Source organism: Hyperoodon ampullatus, assembly GCF_949752795.1.
Source record: "Hyperoodon ampullatus genome assembly, chromosome: 10".
Lineage (NCBI taxonomy): Eukaryota > Metazoa > Chordata > Mammalia > Artiodactyla > Ziphiidae > Hyperoodon > Hyperoodon ampullatus.
In genome coordinates this window covers 50,213,270-50,232,605 of record NC_136923.1, presented here as the reverse complement: position 1 = coordinate 50,232,605, position 19,336 = coordinate 50,213,270, and the positions used below count along the sequence as shown (strand labels likewise).

The following is a 19,336-nucleotide window of genomic DNA, read 5'->3' as shown; positions in this document are numbered from 1 at the left end:
CTAGCTGATGGGTATTTGTATAAAAATAAACGGAATCTGGCATCCTCGCTGTCTAGGATTTCTAAGTTGGAACGGACACTCAGAGTTGGGTTTACAGGGTCTCACGTGTGCCTCTCCTGGCTGCCTAAGCCTTAAAGCTGGAAAGCCTAAACATTTGCCACCAGAAAGTGGCAGTAAAAGTAGACCAGGACCCCAGCCTCATTCCCTGCCCATCTCTTTCTAATTTCCTTGGCTCCTTCACTCATTCCCTCATTCCCTAGTGCCAGCATTGCCCTTGACCTTAGACTTGACACCTGAGATTGCTCCCCCGCTGCTGACCCTGCCCTTAGGCCCCTTGGGTTAAGCAGGCACTGTGGCATGCCCCCCGCCTCCAGGACAAGGCTACCCTTTATGATCACCTCCTTTCCAGAAATGTGGTCACCTATGCAAGCCAAAGATGATCAAGCCAGTCTTTCATGGAGACATGAGAGAAATAAGCAGTTAGGTGTGTTCACCAGCCCCAATGCTGGATGCCCAAGCCTTTGGGTCAGCAGGATTCAAGAGCCAGTCTTAGACTAGGAGAATCCTCTTGTACTTGCTTAGAAGAAAAATACTTCCTCCACCAAAACAATCCACTCTTGCCATCTTTAGGCCTTGGCAGTGGGAGTTAGGGTGGGGGACACGTCTTCACTGGGCACCCAGTACATGTATTCCATCTAGGGCACTCTGTCTTTACAACGATCTGTCTACAGTGACTCGTTTCAGGAGAGCATTGAATTTCCTTGCAGTAATCTGCATCTCATTGGAATTGCAAAGACTCCAACAAGTCAATATGTACTATTAGCATAACTAACTCAGTGCATGAGTCCACTCCATCAATTAAGGAGGTTTTTCTGAGGGATTCCATTCTGACACCTTGTTTCCAAAACTTTATTTTTTTTAATTTATTTTTTTACTGTGTTGCGTCTTCGTTTCTGTGCGAGGGCTTTCTCTAGTTGTGGCAAGCGGGGGCCACTCTTCATCGCGGTGCGCGGGCCTCTCACTGTCGCGGCCTCTCTTGTTGCAGAGCACAGGCTCCAGACACGCAGGCTCAGTAGTTGTGGCTCACGGGCCTAGTTGCTCCGCGGCATGTGGGATCCTCCCAGACCAGGGCTCGAACCCGTGTCGCCTGCATTAGCAGGCAGATTCTCAACCACCAGGGAAGCCCCCAAAACTATTTTTAAATTAGCTAAATGTTTTTAGTCGGCAGCCACTTAGAAGACACAGCATATTAAATGGGCACATATTTTCTAAACAAATATTTAGCAAAAAGGCTGGATTTCATTGCCTAAAATGTCAAGTTTCCTCATACAGTCACTGCAGTCAAAGGATCATTTACTTTCTAACTGTCCGAGTAGCAACCACTGGGGAAAACAATAATGGCTATGTCCTGGGTAAAAATCCCTAAAACAGGACAGAGTTAGAGATCCTAGTGAAAGTGGTTTATTATGGGGAGAGCCCTCAGGAGAAGGGGAATCAGAGAAACAGGACCAGGCAGGGGAAGGAGTCAAGCAAGGATGTGGTCTCAGCTGGAGTTGACGTCACATGACCCCACCCAGGGGGAGCTCTGGAACACAGATGTTATCATATCGCCAAGTAGCCCCACCTTGAGACCAGGGTGTTGGCCTTTGTATACTCCTGTCACTCAGTCATTGGCCATGGTTGCCCCCCAGGGGGCAGTGGGAGTGTGACATCCCAGACAAAGAGGATCCCATTTGGCTGAGAACAGTTCTCTGAAAAAGGGCCCCTGTGAGCCATTTGGAGCCAATACTCACAGTGTCAGTACGATAAATAAAATCTAGGCGAGGCACTAACAGCATCAGTATCTCTGTAAACACACTTTAATGCTACAAGACACAATATAAAAACATCCTCCACTAGGAATGAATTTGAAATGCAGATGGACCTTGGCATTGTTGTACCTATAACACTGTGTTATCATTATAATGAATAGTATAGAGAGGAAATATTACATTACACTGAGTCACGGAACTTTCTGCTATGCTTTTGTATGACCAGTAATTTAGTTGTTTCCTGACCTATTCGAACCTCATCCGATTGCTTGAAAAAGCCATAAACGTTGAAACATTAACCACACCTTGAATGGAAATATTCACTCACCATTGAAGTTGTTTCTTGGTGGGAAATGCCAAACAGAAATCAAGGGGAATATTAAAAAGCAAATGTAAAATCTATGTATTCTCAGGATGGAATTAAAACTCTTGAAATGCCATCAGTCATTTAGCTGGACAGTTGTTTTAGGAGCTGTCCAGCTTATAAATAAGAAAATACAAGTGCTCTCTAGAATCTTTTTCTTAAATTTCAGAGGTATATTTCCCTTTGGGCTGTGGTATGTGTCCATCATAAAATGTGGTACCCTATGGGATTTGCCCTATGGGATTGTTACTCTCTGGAGTCTTAATTGCTTACAAGTAGCAGTAAGTTAACTGCTACTTTTCTACTAGGGGACAAAAAGGCAACCAAGGTAATGCCTGGTCCAACAGAAGTAATTTCTTTGTATTCTTTGCTTATCTGGCCCCCTTGAGAGAATTGCGTTGCTTCTGGGGACAGGGTTTTAAGTGAAAGTAAATAAAACTGGAGCACACCTAGTGTAGGGAGATAGTGACCCTGCCGGCTGAGGAATGTTTGCAGGAGGTGGCAATGCTTGGCTGGGAGAAGACTTTGGGGAACACAGTCATTGTCTTCAAATAGCTGAAGTGATCTCATCTGGAAGAGGGTTTAAACTTGCTCGGGGTCCCAGGTGCACAATGATGGATGATACAGTGAGGCAGAGTTCAAGATGCTAAAAGGAAGAGCTTCTAAAAGTAATCCCAGAAGTAGGCTTCGTAGATTTGGGGAGGGAGGATTTTCTATAGTAAAATAGTAGTAAAATATGTGGAAAATGCTGTACACTACGCTCCCTTTGTATAATCACAGCACACGTTAGCATTTTGAAGTCCTGCTGTCCTGAAGACAACCAAGTGTTACCAGTGGAGAACAGAGGCAGTGGAGCAAATGGTAATAACGGAGTTCTCCCTCCTGAAGATTTTCTTTTCCCTAATTCCACTCGGCCGTCATTGAACACTACTTGGCATGTCTCTCTTTAATGGACACAATTTGGAAAGCCTTTACAGTGCCTGCAAAAGCAAGTTCATTAAAGAGTTATTAAGACTTCGATTCAGATCCCATGTTCTCAGAGAACATTGTACTCGGCACCTTTTAACTAAAGGGGCACAAAATACTTTTCAGCTAGCGTCTTCCATTAGTTTCCTGAAATTTTACGCCTGCTGCCATGTTTTTTGTTTGTTTGTTTGTTTGTTTTTTGCGGTACGCGGGCCTCTCACTGTTGTGGCCTCTCCCGTTGAGGAGCACAGGCTCCGGACGCGCAGGCTCAGCGGCCGTGGCTCACGGGCCCAGCCGCTCCGCGGCATGTGGGATCTTCCCGGACTGAGGCACGAACCCATGTCCCCTGCATCGGCAGGCGGACTCTCAACCACTGCGCCACCAGGGAAGCCCTGCCATGAATTTTAAGAAATACATTCTGTCTCATTTAAAATGACTTAAATGAAAAAGTAAACCACATTCCTTCCAGCAAAGATTGAGCAGAAATGGATGTTGGTAGGCTCCAAGGAAGGAGGTATGTTAGAGCCTCACACAGAGGTGGAAGCAGCTTCTGTCAGGGGCTAGTGTTATGCTCTGGGACCTCACGTGGGACTGCATGGTATCACTTGACCTGCTGCCAAAACAGAAGACAGGACCATAGGAGTTGGAGAGGACTGCCCGTGTTACCAGATTGCTCACCATGCTACCCTGCAACGGTCCTAATGTGTTTTGAGCTCATTGTCAGTGCCCCAGCGTTTTTGCTCTTCCTTCTGGAAGATCTGGGACACCCTTCCTTCCTGCCCCATTTCTCTATCCATGCCAGCACCAGTTCCTGTGGTGACCACTTTCTCTGAACTTTCGTGTCATTTCTCAAACAGCCTACCCCTTGAAGGCATGACCTTGTCTGATACAGGTGCCTATTCCCACAGCAGCCAGCAGAACACCCACCGGCATGTAGTGGGTATTTTAAAAAGAGCAGTGAGTGAGTGGGAGAAAAATCGCCTGCCTTAAATACCAAGCAACAGAAATAGAAGAACATGGAAAACTCCCTAATCCCTTTGCAAGCCATTCCCCTGGTGTGTCAAGTCTCCAGCCTGCCCAGAAGGAAGCTTGACACAGAAGGCCAATTTTCTCATCTGTCATCTTTCTCTGTATTTCTCATTTGTGTTGCATATTTTCATGTAAAGTTACTCAGTGCACAAAGGGTCATAACATGGATTCCTTCATTGTGAATTATGTCCATAGCCAAATAAAACAGCTTCCTATCCTGTTTAATACTTCTGTCATGAATCCCACTGTTATAATAATGCTTCCACCTTAGTTTTTTAATACTTGCCTGATATGCCTTTATCTACCTGTAACTTTAAACCTTTTTTGTCATGTCATCTAAGTGCTTCTTTTGAAAATAAGCATAATTGGATTTTAGATTTCTTTTTTTTCCCAACTTAAATTTTTCTTCTTAAATGGAAGACATTTATGCATTAGTATTCATTGTTATGAGTGAAATATTTGGCTTCCTTTTGGCTGGTACTATATGATTTCTATTCTATGTTTCCTGTTTCCTTCCAGTTCGTGTGTGTGTGTGTGTATGTGTGTGTGTTTGTGTGATGTGTGATTTATATGTTGTTTCCTTTTATAACCTCCAGAGTTTGAAAGATATATAATATATTCTTCTCCTAACAATTACCTCTGAGGTTTTCAAAAAGCACTTTTTATTCCACATTTTTCAAGTTATTAAAAAGTAAAATAAATATGGTATTTTTATTCCTCTATTATTGCAGATAAGCTTGTCCAACTTTTAATCCCAACTCCCATCGTGCCAGCAATAGTATTTTCACTTCTTGTTTTTGCAAATTAAGTACGGCACTCTTGCCAATCCATATTTTTATTGCTCTTCCAATGTTTTGCAATTCAGACATTTGAGAATAAATCTTAAGGTATACATACCTTTTATAACAAGATTTATACATTGATTTAGACATTTCCAGTTTTAACTGATTTTAGTATTTACCACCAGCTCTATTCTTACGTAACATCTCCATTCTTCAGCTCTTATTTTTGTTTCTCAGTTGCTCAGTATATTTCCAGTAATATATTTCAAGAGGATATGATACCAAAGGCACAAGGAAGGACATTGCCATGGGCCCCCTTGCTTGGCTAATGCATCTCTTGCAGATTGGGGCAGAATGGTGAGCAGAGTCCAATCCGGGAATTCCTGCGGTTTCCACTTAATGTCCCTCAGCCTGTTCTGCGGCTTGGTCCCCTGTTCATTCTGCTCTCACTGAAGCTAGTTGCACACTCTCACCTTCTACTTTTTTTTTTTTTTTTTTTGTTACGCGGGCCTCTCACTGTTGTGGCCTCTCCCATTGCGGAGCACAGGCTCCGGACGCACAGGCTCAGCGGCCATGGCTCATGGGCCCAGCCACTCCGCGACGTGTGGGATCTTCCCGGACCGGGGCACGAACTCGTGTCCCCTGCATCGGCAGGCGGACTCTCAACCACTGCACCACCAGGGAAGCCCTCTCACCTTCTACTTTAGTCCATGAAATCCAAAGATCTGAGAACTGCTGCTTTATGATAGTAATTAAATCATCTGTACTATCAGTTCTAACCTTCACTTCTTCTAATAAGGATTTTGATTGTGAAATTTTATTTTTTTTTGCTGTCCTGTATTCCCCATGCATTCTTCCAGGTTTTTTATTCCTTCTTTTTTTTTGGCCCCCTGAACCACTCGGCATGTGGGAACTTAGTTCCCCAACGAGGGATCAAACCCTCACCCCCTGCAATGGAAGCGTGGAGTCTTAACCACTGGACCACCAGGGAAGTCCCTATTCCTTCTTTTGACTCCTTTATGGTAGTATCTGATTGTCTTGGATTTTATTGTCAACCAAAAGCAGATGCTGTCTATAATTGTCTTCTGTTTAGTATAATATAATTCTTTAAAATGCATGTTCCCTTACAACACTGTGAAAGGAGCAAAGGAGACAGGTGATTATTGCAGTCACGTAGACGAGGTGAATGGCAAATCTGATGGTGTAAACGCCTGAGGGCAGAGGCTGTGGTGTGTTGTGTTCACTGTAGCATCCTCAGCGCTAAGTCTGGCACCCATCCTGTAACAGGTGTTCAGTATGAATCTGTTGAATGAATAGATAAATGATTGCTCAACCATTGATAACTATTATGAGAATTATGGTTATGATTATTTTTATTATACACAGAAAAATATTCACAATTAAGAAGGTAGAACTGGGGCTTCCCTGGTGGCGCAGTGGTTGAGAGTCCGCCTGCCGATGCAGGGGACACGGGTTCGTGCCCCAGTCCAGGAAGATCCCATGTGCCGCGGAGCGGCTGGGCCCTTGAGCCATGGCCACTGAGCCTGCGTGTCCAGAGCCTGTGCTCCGCAACAGGAGAGGCCACAACAGTGAGAGGCCTGCGTACCATAAAAAAAAAAAAGCAACAAAAAAGAAGGTAGAACTGCAGGCAATCTCAACAGCCATGGATCCATCAAACATTGAACACCAACTGTGTACCGGCCCGGTGCTGATGTCTAATACCTTCATAAATTCAAGTGAGGAGACTGAGAGGTACCAAAGGAGAAGAGACCAGAATTATCTAGAAACTGGGAGAAGTGAGGAGGAGCCCCTGACTCTTTCAAATGAAGACCTGCTGGGCCTCCTTCCATGCAGATGCTGCGGTGTCCACTGGGGAGGGTGGGTTTAACAGGCCTCGTGATGTTCTCACTGGCCTTCCAAGGCCATCCCATCCCACACCCCCATCCAGAGCATCAGACTGGGATGTCCCAAAGCCACATCACTGATGGGAGAATATCTGAGTCCTGTTTGGGGGACTAGTTGGGGAAGTCGGGCACCCAAAGGAATTGTTAGAGGCTGGTTCATCTCAGTGATAGCCATACTTCCACATCTGTGTCTAAAGTTGTTCTTCTTAAGGTACACATCTGCTGACATTAGGAAGACATGGGCACTGCATCCTACCCTGTCCTTAAACATCTCATGATTATTGAGAATAAGAAAGGACCAGGTGGTGACGAGAGAATCTTTATATGCATAAAAATTTCCCAGCTTGTCAAACACTGCTGCTATCCTATCAGTGTACGAAAGAAAATGAGGGACTTCATTCCTGTGAACTGTTTATTTTACTAGTAACTGACCAAAGTCTTAAATGGCCAAATTTGAGGGGAAAATTTTGAAAAAAAATGGTAGCCAAAGGAAAGAGACTGTCCCTCTTAAATTATTATCCATCATGATGTTTGCAGATGTTTTGGTGATTTCTTGAATCACAGCATAGACATGATTTCCAGAGAAATGATGTTATTTGTGCCCCAAAGAAGAGATCTGTATTTCAGGAGCCTTTTTTTTTTTTTTTTTTTTTTTTTTTTGCGGTATGCGGGCCTCTCACTGTTGTGGCCTCTCCCGCTGCGGAGCGCTGGCTCCGGACGCGCAGGCCTAGCGGCCATGGCTCACGGGCCCAGCCACCCCGCGGCACGCGGGATCCTCCCGGACCGGGGCACGAACCCGCGCCCCCTGCATCGGCAGGCAGACTCTCAATCACTGCGCCACCAGGGAAGCCCTTCAGGAGCCTTTTAAAATCATACCTTAGTGGAAAGAAATGACAATACAGGAGAGTACCTCCACTGCATAAATAACTGGCCAGACAGGGGAGAATGATAATTCAAGGCAGTCTTTTGTTACATTTTTAGTCATTCTCTGAAGGTCTAGGTCTCCAGCTAGATGCTATTTAGTAATATCATAGCCAATAGATTCTGAATATATATATTTCCATGTTCTTCTGAGACCCTCTGTGCTTCATATATTTCCTCCTTGTCCCACCTACCAAGAAATTAAAACGCTGCCTAGGACACAAGGAAAGGAGGAGAAATCTGTCAAGGTGGAATTGGGTGGACAGAAAGTAGGCAGTGAATTCTGGGTACACTTTAAGCCTTTTCTAAACTTGTGGCTGAAAAACATTTTCCTGACTGTGATGTTGCTGATTTATGCCTTCCTGCTTGAGGTTAAGACCAAGCCATGGCAGACAAATGTAGAAAGGACCCATGATTAATTCCATGTTTGGAAGCTAGGGATCTCCTGGAATAGGCCATCTCCTGTTAAAAACAGGGGAGGCAGAGACCTGTTGGAAGATGCATATCCTGTGCCTGCATTCAACTGCCAGGGCAGAGAACGCTCCACTGACCTACTTTAGAAAGGTCCCTTTGCTTGTGCAGCCCCAGGGATATCACGTAAATGACTGAACTGGGCCAGTAGTAAAAAAAAAAAATAGGACAGCCCTTTGTGTGTGTGGCTTAAAGCATCCGGCAGGTGTGTGTGTGTGTGTATACGTGTGTGTGTGTGTGTAAGGGAGACACGTATACACTGTGACCCAGCTATTAAGGACAGAAGATAAGGGGGAGAGAAATACTAAAGCATTTTCTTTGTAGTTGATCAAGCATTGCCTGGTTGCTGAACCAGAAAAACACAGCATAGACTATTCTATCACGTGCTAAGCTTACCTGGAAAGATCCATAAGCCTTTAGCTACCCCACACTCCTCGTCCTAATAACATGACAACAAGCAAGCACAGGAGTGCACACCTAGATACCTGCCGGCACGTGTGCTCACCACACACACACTTTACCTCCAATCAAGGAAATGTGTGTTTCCATTGACACGGCAAGAACATGGCTTCAAGAGTTTACATCTGCTTCATTCTGATCCCTTACAGTCTAAGATCCAAGCACTGTAATACCATAAAGAGAAGTCACAAGAATGACTTATTATAACCGAGGCGGGACAGTGAAGCAGCTTGACTCTGACCCAGAAGGACTGTATCACTTCACGTGAGATCAGCCTGATAGCCCTCTTTGAGAAGGAGATTTCAAGGAACATTTTCTGAGCATCCATTTTCTCATTTTAAAAATAGAAATAAAAATATCTCTCTGATAGGTGTGGCATAAAGATTCAATGAGACAGTGCCCAAAAGCAGTGGTGCCCACTTAGCAGTAAGGTTCAGGGCTCTTTGCTTGTCCCTGTCTTCCTGTCCTGCTGTCCCAGGGGGCATGTACTGGTGCTGGCCGGCCTCTTTCCCAAGCTCTGGTCTCTCACTTTAGCTACCGGAACTCTGCTGCTCAGATGCCTTGTGGATGCTGAAATGCCTACATCTTCCCACAGTGAAGCAGATCATCTCCTTCCCCCATAAAACCTGCCACTTTACTGCTGGCCTCTCCTACTGGGGCACATGGCACCTGCGTGCTCCCATCTACCTGGCCAGAACCTCAAGGCTATCTTTGACTTCTCCCAGCCCCTCTCTCTAGAAACCCCACCCATGAGCAGCACACTCTGTCAATTCTACTTCTGTGGCTTCTCCATGGCCAACTCCCTCCCCTCTTCCCACTGCTCCTGCCTCAGGCCAGGCTTCAGCACATCTCATGTGAACTGTTTCAAGAACTTCCTAAACTATGTTCTTTTATCCATCTCTACCGCCTCATCCCCTTGACACTGCTGCCAACCCTCTTCTGAAAGCAAACTGACATCGAATTACTGCTTTTCTCAGGGATGCTTGCTCGACCTGATTGCCCAAAGAATTATACTCAAGCTCCTTAGCTTGATGCTTATTCTAAAACCTCCAGTAGCTGACAAAGGCAAAGAAGTAAGGGCTTTGTCCCATCAGATTTATGGAAGTGAAACTTCGTTCACTGCCCTGACAGTCATCATCAGTGGCACTAGTGAGCATCTACAAGTGGATCATTGCAAACAAATTCAAAATACAGAACTGCAAGAGAGAGCCAGGAGAGAGGCAGAATGGGGCAGAGAGGTTGGGGTGGGTATTTGCATTCTGGCTCTGCACTTAGTAGATGGAGTGACCTTGGACAATTGATTTACCTTCTCTCAATCCCAATTTCTTTTTTTTTTAATTTTTATTAAAATACAGTTTGCTTACAGTGTTGTGTTTCAGGTGTACAACAAAGTGATTCAGTTACACATATATATAAATATATATTCTTTTTTACATCCTTTTCCATTATAGGTTATTACACGTAATTGAGTATAGTTCTCTGTGCTATACAGTAGGTCCTTGTTGGTTGTCTAGTTTATATATAGTGATGTGTATATTTTAATCCCAAATTCCTAATTTATTCCTCCACTGGCTCCCCTTTGTAACCGCAAATTTGCTTTCTATGTCTGTGAGTCTACTTCTGTTTTGTAAATAAGTTCATTTGTATCATTTTTTTAGATTCCACATATATGTGATAATCATATTATATTTGTCTTTCTCTGTCTGGCTTCCTTCACTGAGTCTGATCATCTCTAGGTCCATCCATGTTACTGCAAATGGCATTATTTCATTCTTTTTTATGGCTGAATAATATTCCATTGTATGTGTGTGTGTGTGTGTGTGTGTGTGTGTGTGTGTATAGCACATCTTCTTTATCCATTCATCTGTTGATGGACACTTAGGTTTTACTTCCATGTCTTGGCTATTGTAAATAGTGCTGCTATGAACGTAGGGGTACATGTGTCTTTTCCAATTATGTTTTTCTCTGTATATGTGCCCAGGAGTGGGATTGCAGGATCATATGGTAGCTCAATTTTTAGTTTTTAAGGAACCTTCATACTGTTCTCCATAGCGGCTGTTACCAATTTACATTCTCACCAACAGTGTGGGAAGGTTCCTTTTTCTCCACATCCTCTCCAGCATTTATTATTTGTAGAGTTTTTCATGATAGCCATTCTGATCAGTGTGAGCTGATACCTCATTGTAGTTTTGATTTGCATTTCTCTAATAATTAGCAATGTTGAGCATCATTTAATCCCAGTGTCTTTCAAATGAGATTGAAAATAACAATACCTACTTCATGGAATTTACTGATAATTAAATACATTGATACAAGTGAATGTTCTTTGTGTATTAAAAAACTCAAAAATTGTTCAGTGTGATTAAAGCTATCTGTATGTATGAAAGGTTGAGATTAATAGCATGCCAAATTCCTCGGAAAGCACTTTGGAGATGGAGAGACTGGGTATAGCATAGATTGGCCAATCCATGCTTAGGAGAGCTGAGGATAAACACAAATTCTTGAGCCCTAAGCTACAAGAACAATTCTGAAGAAAGCAAATGAGACTGTGAAAGCTGCAGACCTCAGAGAAGAGGAGAAGACAGAGAGCAGCAGAGATTATTACTGAGGTCAGGGGTATTCCAGATGGTCATGAGAAAGTGATCATTCAGGAACACATGTCTCAAAACTTCAAGCCACACACATGTAACAGAAGGAAAGCTTGCTGTCCATGGTGTTAGGATGTGAAATGGTGACCCAGAGGGCAAAGGCTATGGACTCCAAACACAAAGCCCTGAGCCAACCCAACTCCTGTTGCTATTTTTGAAGCTCAGTGTCGGTGAGGGGCGGGAGAAGTAGGGAGAGTTTTTCCACTAGGAGTCAGAAACCGAAATAGGAAAGATCAACAGAAGCATTTATAAACAATGAATGCCATTAATTTTTTTAAACTAGGAAGGAGTTGGAAAAGATGTAATGTGGCAGGGAGTGGGGAATATAGTCAGGGAAAGATGGCCCAGGGGTCTTCAAACCATCTTGTTCAATTGAACTCATAGTAGGGGACAGATAGCATGGGTTATTTTTAATCGAGTTCTCATGAGTAGAGTTCAACTGTGATGGGAAAAATGTTCCCATTTTTTCCCCCCTATCAGAAAACTTTCTAACTATTGAGTGTTTCCGAAGTTTGGGGGCAGTTTAAGCTGTATTGCTCGAATTCTGAAGCTCAAATTCTTTCTAGTACACCACACTATGAGGACAGGTCCAGACAGTTATCAGCATCTGCTTTGAGGAGGGTTTGAGGAATCAGTAGCAGAGATGGAAGGAGTGATTCCCAGAATCGGCTTTCAGCCCCTTCCTAGGTCAGGCAGTCATCAGATGGAACAGTATTCTGCCCTGGATTGTAGGGTCAACCGGGAGCTTGGAGAGTTCTGGGTCCCGACAAACCAGGATGCAGTCACATTGAAACATTGGCATGAAAAGCAAGACTGACCAGCTGGGAGCCCAGGCAGTAAAGATCTGCAGGTGACTAGAACCCCCTAGTCACACACGCCTCCAGGAGCCAGGGGCCACAAGAAGGAGCCTCACTCCTTCCGCAGCATGAGTGGGGCCGAACCCCAGCATTCTCTCAGCCTGGGCACTTCTCTAGCCCAGGCCTGAGTAGGCTGATCATTCCTCACTGACAGTAATGTTCTTTGTGCCAAGCCCTTTCCTGGCCACAGGGGTTATAGAGGTGAATAAGCCATCACGCCAAGTCAAGGGCCTTTTGTGAAAGGTACCTGGGAACAGTAAGGGAACAGAGGAGAGTGTGGGGCCTGAGGTGGTGGAAGCAGGGAGAGTGTGTGTGCAGGAGGCTTTGGAAAATCCTTAAAAGGGCTTCAAGAAAATGGTAAGCTGTGGGCTTCCCTGGAGGCGCAGTGGTTGAGAGTCCGCCTGCCGATGCAGGGGACACGGGTTCGTGCCCCGGTCCGGGAAGGTCCCACATGCCGCGGAGCAGCTAGGCCCGTGACCCATGGCCGCTGAGCCTGCGCATCCGGAGCCTGTGCTCCGCAACGGGAGAGGCCACAACAAACAGTGAGAGGCCCGCGTACCGCAAAAAAAAAAAAAAAGCAAATGGGAAGCTGTTTAGCACCTGAGCAAGAAAGGCAGAGGAGGCAATGTGAGCAGCGCTCAAGTGGCATGAGCCGGCCACCCTTGCCAGGAGCCACAAATGATCTGGCAAAACCAAGGAGTAGCTCAAGGTGGAGCATTTTGAAAATGAAGCAAGGAAAATCCGCAGAGGTCCCATCAGGGAGGGAATGCTACGGAATTCTGTTTCATTCCTTGTGTTAGTGTTTATTGAAAGGCAAATGGTCCATGAATAATGCTATCTGCATTATAATGCCGGCTTTTATCACCCAGGAGGTTTTGTTATGGCCTTTAGTTTAAAAATACTAACTCTGTCATCTTTACTACTGTTTGCATAGTCCCTAGCCTTTAAATGCCTCTGGTCTGCCCAGGCACTGAAAACACACCCTCCACTTTTGCTCTCATCTGTGGCTCTGAGGCCCTTCTGTGAGCCTGGCTTCTGGCCCTCCGAGGCTTTGCAGACTCTTGATGCAAGCGATCTCCTGATCCCTTGCAGTCTCCTCTCCCAGCCACAGCCTGTACTGCCAGAGGCTGAGGGGAGTCCAGTAGCTAAACCGGTAAGAACAGGGGCCTGGAACATCTTTGAACTATCTCATCTATATTTACCTTTGAATCATTTATATATATTTTATGTAATCCAAGAAATATTTATGAATCTATTTCTAGATATTCATATATATAACATATATATTATTTATTTCTAGATTTTTTAAAAGTTTTTTTCCCCAAATCATAGTAAAGTATCTTTCTTGTCTAATTTACATTAATTTTATCAAATAAATTGTAAGAGTGATACCATGGTTGTACAATCTGGAAGCAAACTAATTATCAGTAACAATGTTAACTATTGTTCACCGCTGATTAAGTACTGTACTATGATTACATTTCTTTTCTTACACATTTCTTTTTCTTATTTTTACCCATTCTCCATATTGTTCCCCTAGGTAAGTGATCTCAAGGGCAACAATTGTTTTATCTTTAACTCTGATCCTATATGAAATTCAACCAAGGGGTAAGCAATGCCTCGATGACAAAATCTTATCAAAATTAGTCTGGCCAATTGTTTTATAGATATCTGTAATCGATATCATTTCTTTTAAAAAGCCTGTCATCCAATGTAGTTGATTCATCCATTTGCACTGAGAAAACCCCTTCAATATTTTCTCCTAACGCCTATATATAAACTTCTTCATTCACTGGAGCTTCAACACTTGCTTTTCTATGGACAGCTCACTTATCCATAGTGGCAAATGATACCAGGTTCATAAAATGGCTCAGTCCCCACCAGTTAATCAGTGTTGTATTGGTTTGCACTGATCCATTCCAAAATCCATCTCAATATCATAACTCACATTCTTAACAATTTTCAACTGTAACTCGTAGAACTATCTTAGATTTATCCTAGAAGTTCATATCCCAGGGAAGAACTGATGGTTTCTGGGAAGATCTGGCCCCATGTCTTCCCTATATCTCCATATTCCAAGGACCACATCATTCCAAGGGGCTGACTTGACCTAGTTTCCTGCAAGTTCAACTTTGCTTTTTGTCACAGTAGTACATGAGACTAGTTTAAAGGTGGTACCGATGGTACTGAAAATACTACAGTGGGAACTGTCTCATCCTATAACCCAGACTCGCTTCTGAAAGTCAACAACTTTCATCCTTTTTAATTGTTGCTTCTGGCATTCATTTCAATATTTCTAAATCCTGTGCTTCTACTACGATTTATTGATGAATCAAACATGTCTTGGCTTCCTGCTATAGAGGATGAGGATTCAGCTCTAACCCCTCCAGCAACCCCTGCTTGTTCACTTCTTCCTCACTCTCCGTTTCCCACAAGAGTCACATCACAGTCTGCTGCTCCCTTGCTCTCTCGTCTTCCCAAGTAGTTTTATCACAATTTTGTGTTAACTAGTCACTTTATACACTATTATGACCATTGCTCACTTCTGATTCTAGTATTGTACCATGATTACATTTCTTTCCTTACACAGGTTTTATGTTGCTTCATACTGGAAATTGCCTTTTTCATTACCTTAACTTTTCATGCACCTATAATTGTTTTTTTTAATATATTCTCATATATCTGTCTAATGCCATATCTATTATGATATCCAAATCTAAAAAAGCTCTATAAATGTTTAAGTTCCATTTTTTCCCAAGTCTACTGCCTCACTTCATCTGTGGCTCCTGTCTAGGGCTATTACTGTGTTGTCATATGGGCATATCATTTACCTCTCCTCTATATTCTTGTGTTGCACACTGAGTCTGATATTTTTTTCTTCCTTGATTTATTTCTTCATCTTTCTAAGGCACATTCTTCAGTAGTTTTCTAAGAAAGCGTGTGTGGAAAGTTAAATATTTTTAATTCCTGAGGATCTGAATATGTGTTTATTCTGCCTTCATACTTGTTGGTAATTTGGCTGGGTATAAAATTCTAGGGTGGAAATTTTCTTCTTGCAGAATTTTGAAATTCCACAGTTTTTGAAGCTCCATGACCTTCTAGTTTCCAAGTTGCTATTGGGAAATCCAATCTTCCTCTCATCTGCTAAATTGCTTACCACACCTTCAGTTGCTATCTTCCAAATGTATGTTGAACTTTCTTCTACTCTTGCCACTCCTCCCAGTAACTCTGTTAATTGGGCGTTTATACCTTTTTTTTATTCTTGCTAATTTTAGTGGGGTTTTGGTATGAATAAGTGGGAAACTCATGTTGCCAGTCCACCATATTTACTCAAAATCCAGTGATATCTTTATTTTTCCAAGTGTGTAAACCCATGCCATCCCCTTTGCATATATTATGATGCTATTACTATTAGCAACCCTGAGAGTAGTTAGTACTATTCCCATTTGATGATGAGACAGCTGAAGCTCCAAAAATGTTAGTAGTTTTCTTAAGTTTAAAGAGCCCACATGAGACAGGTTCAAATTTAAAATCATGTTTTTCCCACCCTACTGAGGCATAACGGTCACATTCAGTGATGCCTTTGTGATGGAGATCAGTGGTGATAAAACAAGTTAGATTATAGCTTCTCCATATCTTGCTACAGTAAACTAATGCCACTGCTGGGATGTAAATTATTCCTTTGAACTAGTCTCTGAGCCACAGAATCCAAGCTTTCCTCTTCAGTCACTTTTGTTATTCCATGGTAGAAATTGGAACACCTAAAGCCAAATAATTGCTGGTGGTCTGACTCATACAGTGGAGTGTTTTAGAACAAGCAAGGAAAACTGAAATTATGGTGTTCAGGTCTGAAGGAAAATATACCTTAATATATAATGGCTCTATTTCAGAGTCCAGCACACAATGAAATAACTTTCCTCTTGGAAGCTTTTACTTACATTCTCACATAAGGCACAAATAGCATTCTCTATTTGAAAACAAAAATTAAGTTACTGCCTTCAAAGTCCAGTCTTTTGAAGACATTGCAATCTTTCAGCTAAGTGGTTATTCTCAAAATGGAAAAGAGATTTTCCAACTAGTATTTATGAACAAGCACACATACCCAGTAATTTATGGTGTGTTTATATGTCACTTTAACTTTCTGTATTTATAACAGCAGACACACTTTGTGTTAAATGATGCCTTCGTGAAGGGAGTTTTCAGGTAATACCTCCTGAAGGGTTTCTAGGGCTTTGTCCAGTCAAGAGTTTTCCTGTTGCTTTTCTCAGCTGACTATCAGGTTCTCATAGTCCCTATTTTATCATCTCGTTATCCTCAGCTGCATCCTCCTGTAGGTTAAACAAGCCAAATAAAAGGAGGAAATGTTTGGGTCAAGCAGGGAAAGAGTGAAACTAAGCAGGACCTTCTCTGACCTGAGGCAAGTCATTCTACTGCTTGGATCCTCAGGCTTCTCGTCTGTGAAATAAAATCATACACATACACCATTGTAAAGCAATTATACTCCAATAAAGATGTTAAAAAAATAAAATAAAATAAAATCATACACATAGATGATCTCCAAGTCCTCTTTCAGCTCTTGAATGCCATTCCTACACCATCGATGAAATCAACTTCAATTAATTATCTAAATCAGTCACCACTGATTTCAGTATGTGTGTGACTGACTACAAAGGAATTCGTTCATTAATTTCTTTAATACGTATTTATTGGGCATCATACCCAGAGCTGGGTATACAGTGGCAAATGGACAGACTCAGTCCTTAGCCTCATTGAGTTCATAGTCCAGAGGAAAAGACAAAAACGAACTCTCAAATAAATAACAACTGTGATAAATCCTGTGAAAGATAACAACAGAGCGCTGTGAAAAGACTAACAGGAGAAAAAGATAACTTAGAGGCGGGGAGGGGGAATCTTCCCAAGAAGGCCTCATTGAAGAAATGACAAGCGGCCCTAAGGATGAGGACAGTGAAACAAGTGAGGAGCTACAGACAAGCATTGCAGGCACACAGGGCAGCATGTGTAAAGACCCTGAGGGATTCAAGAGCTTGTGCATTTAAGGAACTTGAAGAAGGTCATGTGGCTAGACCCTGGTGAACAAGAGGGGTTGGCCTGAGACAAAGTTAGAAATGGGCACCCACCAAATTATACAAAGTCTCGCCACCATGGTGAGCATTTTGTATAACATCAGAAAGGCAGGGAGAACCTACCGAGAGACCATTAAGTAGGAGGTTCTACACACAGTGGAGGAAGGCAAAAATGGATAAGGCAATTCAGTCAGGAATTGGTCTGGATAAGGCGTGGTGATGGTTTGGAGGAGGCAGTGGTGGAGAAGAGGGTGGATTTTATGTGTTGGGCTGTCCTCCCTTTGTGTCTGTGGTCAGCTATGATATATAGGGGAGACCTGTGACCTCATGTGTCACGGCATATGGACATATTAATTCCTACTGAGGGAAGCTCGTTGCCTTTCTAGCTGGTCTTCTTGGGCAGCATTGCATGTGATCCATGGAAAATATTCACACATCCTTTTGCTGACAAGCTTTTAAGGTGCAGGCCTTGCCTATATGGCTGTTTCTCCTTGGTAGGCTGGCAGGACCACTGGTCACCCGTATCCTTCACCTACATGCTCCCATGGGTGTGGCCACAGCCATGTGTCCAAATCTCCTCAAAATCCCTCTCAGTAGGAGGAGACTGAGAAGAGAAGAAAGCACCTCCTTCTTCTCATTATGTAGAGAAGCATAGTTTTAGGGATAAAACTAATAGTGCCTCAAAAACTCTACAAAGAAATGCTCCCTCCAGCCTCCCACCTCCCTTCCACTTTTCCAATAGGCTTGATTTGCTTGGTCACCTAAGGGCTGTGAAATCCATTTTGGCACCTCATTTTTAAGACCTGCTTGGAAGCCTGCCACCTCCTTTTCATAAGTCAGAGCAGATGGCACCTCTTGTCCTGTATCCTCTGTCCTGGACCCAGTGGAGACAGAAGACATCCCATTTTAACATCCTCTCTTCGCCTCCATCCAGCCACTTTCTAAAACAACAAATGAGGTGCCCAGCACCACTCCTGTCTTCCTGAAGCTCCCACATCCCACCCTCTGGTCTGTCCTTCCGATGCCTCTCCAGTGCTGCTGCCTTGGGCCTTGGTGCAGGCCAAGATTTTGGACACGGTGGCCAGGATGACTCTCTGCCTCTCCTCCCTCCTCTGCTTTCTTTCTTCTCACCTGTTATGGCACTCTGTCCCAGGACACTAAGTGACTCACTGCAGGGGTAGTTTCACTGCCCCCCACCTCCTCTTCCTTTTCCCCCAGGCAAGGGCTGGTATCTGATCGAGCCCTCTATCCCCCACTTTAGACCATCATCAGCCCCACTTCCACACAGACCACGCTGTTTCCCCTTTATTGGTCATTTTCTAGAGAGTTTGCCCAATAGTTCAGACTGTGTGATGGGAATTCAGGTAAAAATGGGTAGAATTTCAGCACTTGGACTACTCAGCAAGATACACAGAAGAGCAGAAATGTTATCCATATGAAGAGCAAAGAAAGTGGGATTTGCAAGCTTGAATTGAGTGAGCAATGGAAGCAGAGGAGGTTGAGGTTGTCTGGAGGAATAAACAGGAAAGGGGTGGAAGGAAACCAGAGCTGATACTTTGGGTAGAAAATATGGAAGAAGGTAAAAGGATCTACCATAATATTTTGTCCATTTTTAAATCCTCATATAAACATCACAGGAAGATGAATTAGCTGGGTTATGGGAATGACCACTTTTTCAGTGATTTCATACAAGTCGCCAGGGAAGAGTAGGTTGTATCCTAACCAAAGCTCACCATATATCTGACAGGAACAAATGCTAAGCATGGACTGCGCTGCAAGGCCTGTAAGATGAGTGTCCACCACAAGTGCATGGACGGCCTGGCACCCCAGCGGTGCATGGGCAAGCTGGTAAGGGCTTGTGCCCAGAGTGTGCCCCAGAACTGCTGCTCAGGGCACCTACCTGCCCAATGAGATCACTCCATTCAAAATATTTCACAGCAGCACCCTGAGAACCGGACACCGAGAAGGTACCCCCCACGTCTCTGGCTGGACAACGTGGCTTCCTAGTTGGCATAATGATTGAGGAAGGAGGAGCTTTGT

General features: G+C 43.5%; 1 protein-coding gene across 1 annotated transcript in view; it reads left to right on the top strand.

The window, feature by feature from the left end:
• The window catches only part of STAC (SH3 and cysteine rich domain), a gene marked incomplete at both ends in the record, with an annotated part of 100,673 nt that overhangs the window by 41,649 nt on the left and 39,688 nt on the right, over positions 1-19,336 (top strand). The window contains 1 exon segment of the mRNA XM_079712136.1: positions 19,044-19,144. Coding sequence (XP_079568262.1) covers positions 19,044-19,144 — 101 coding nt within the window.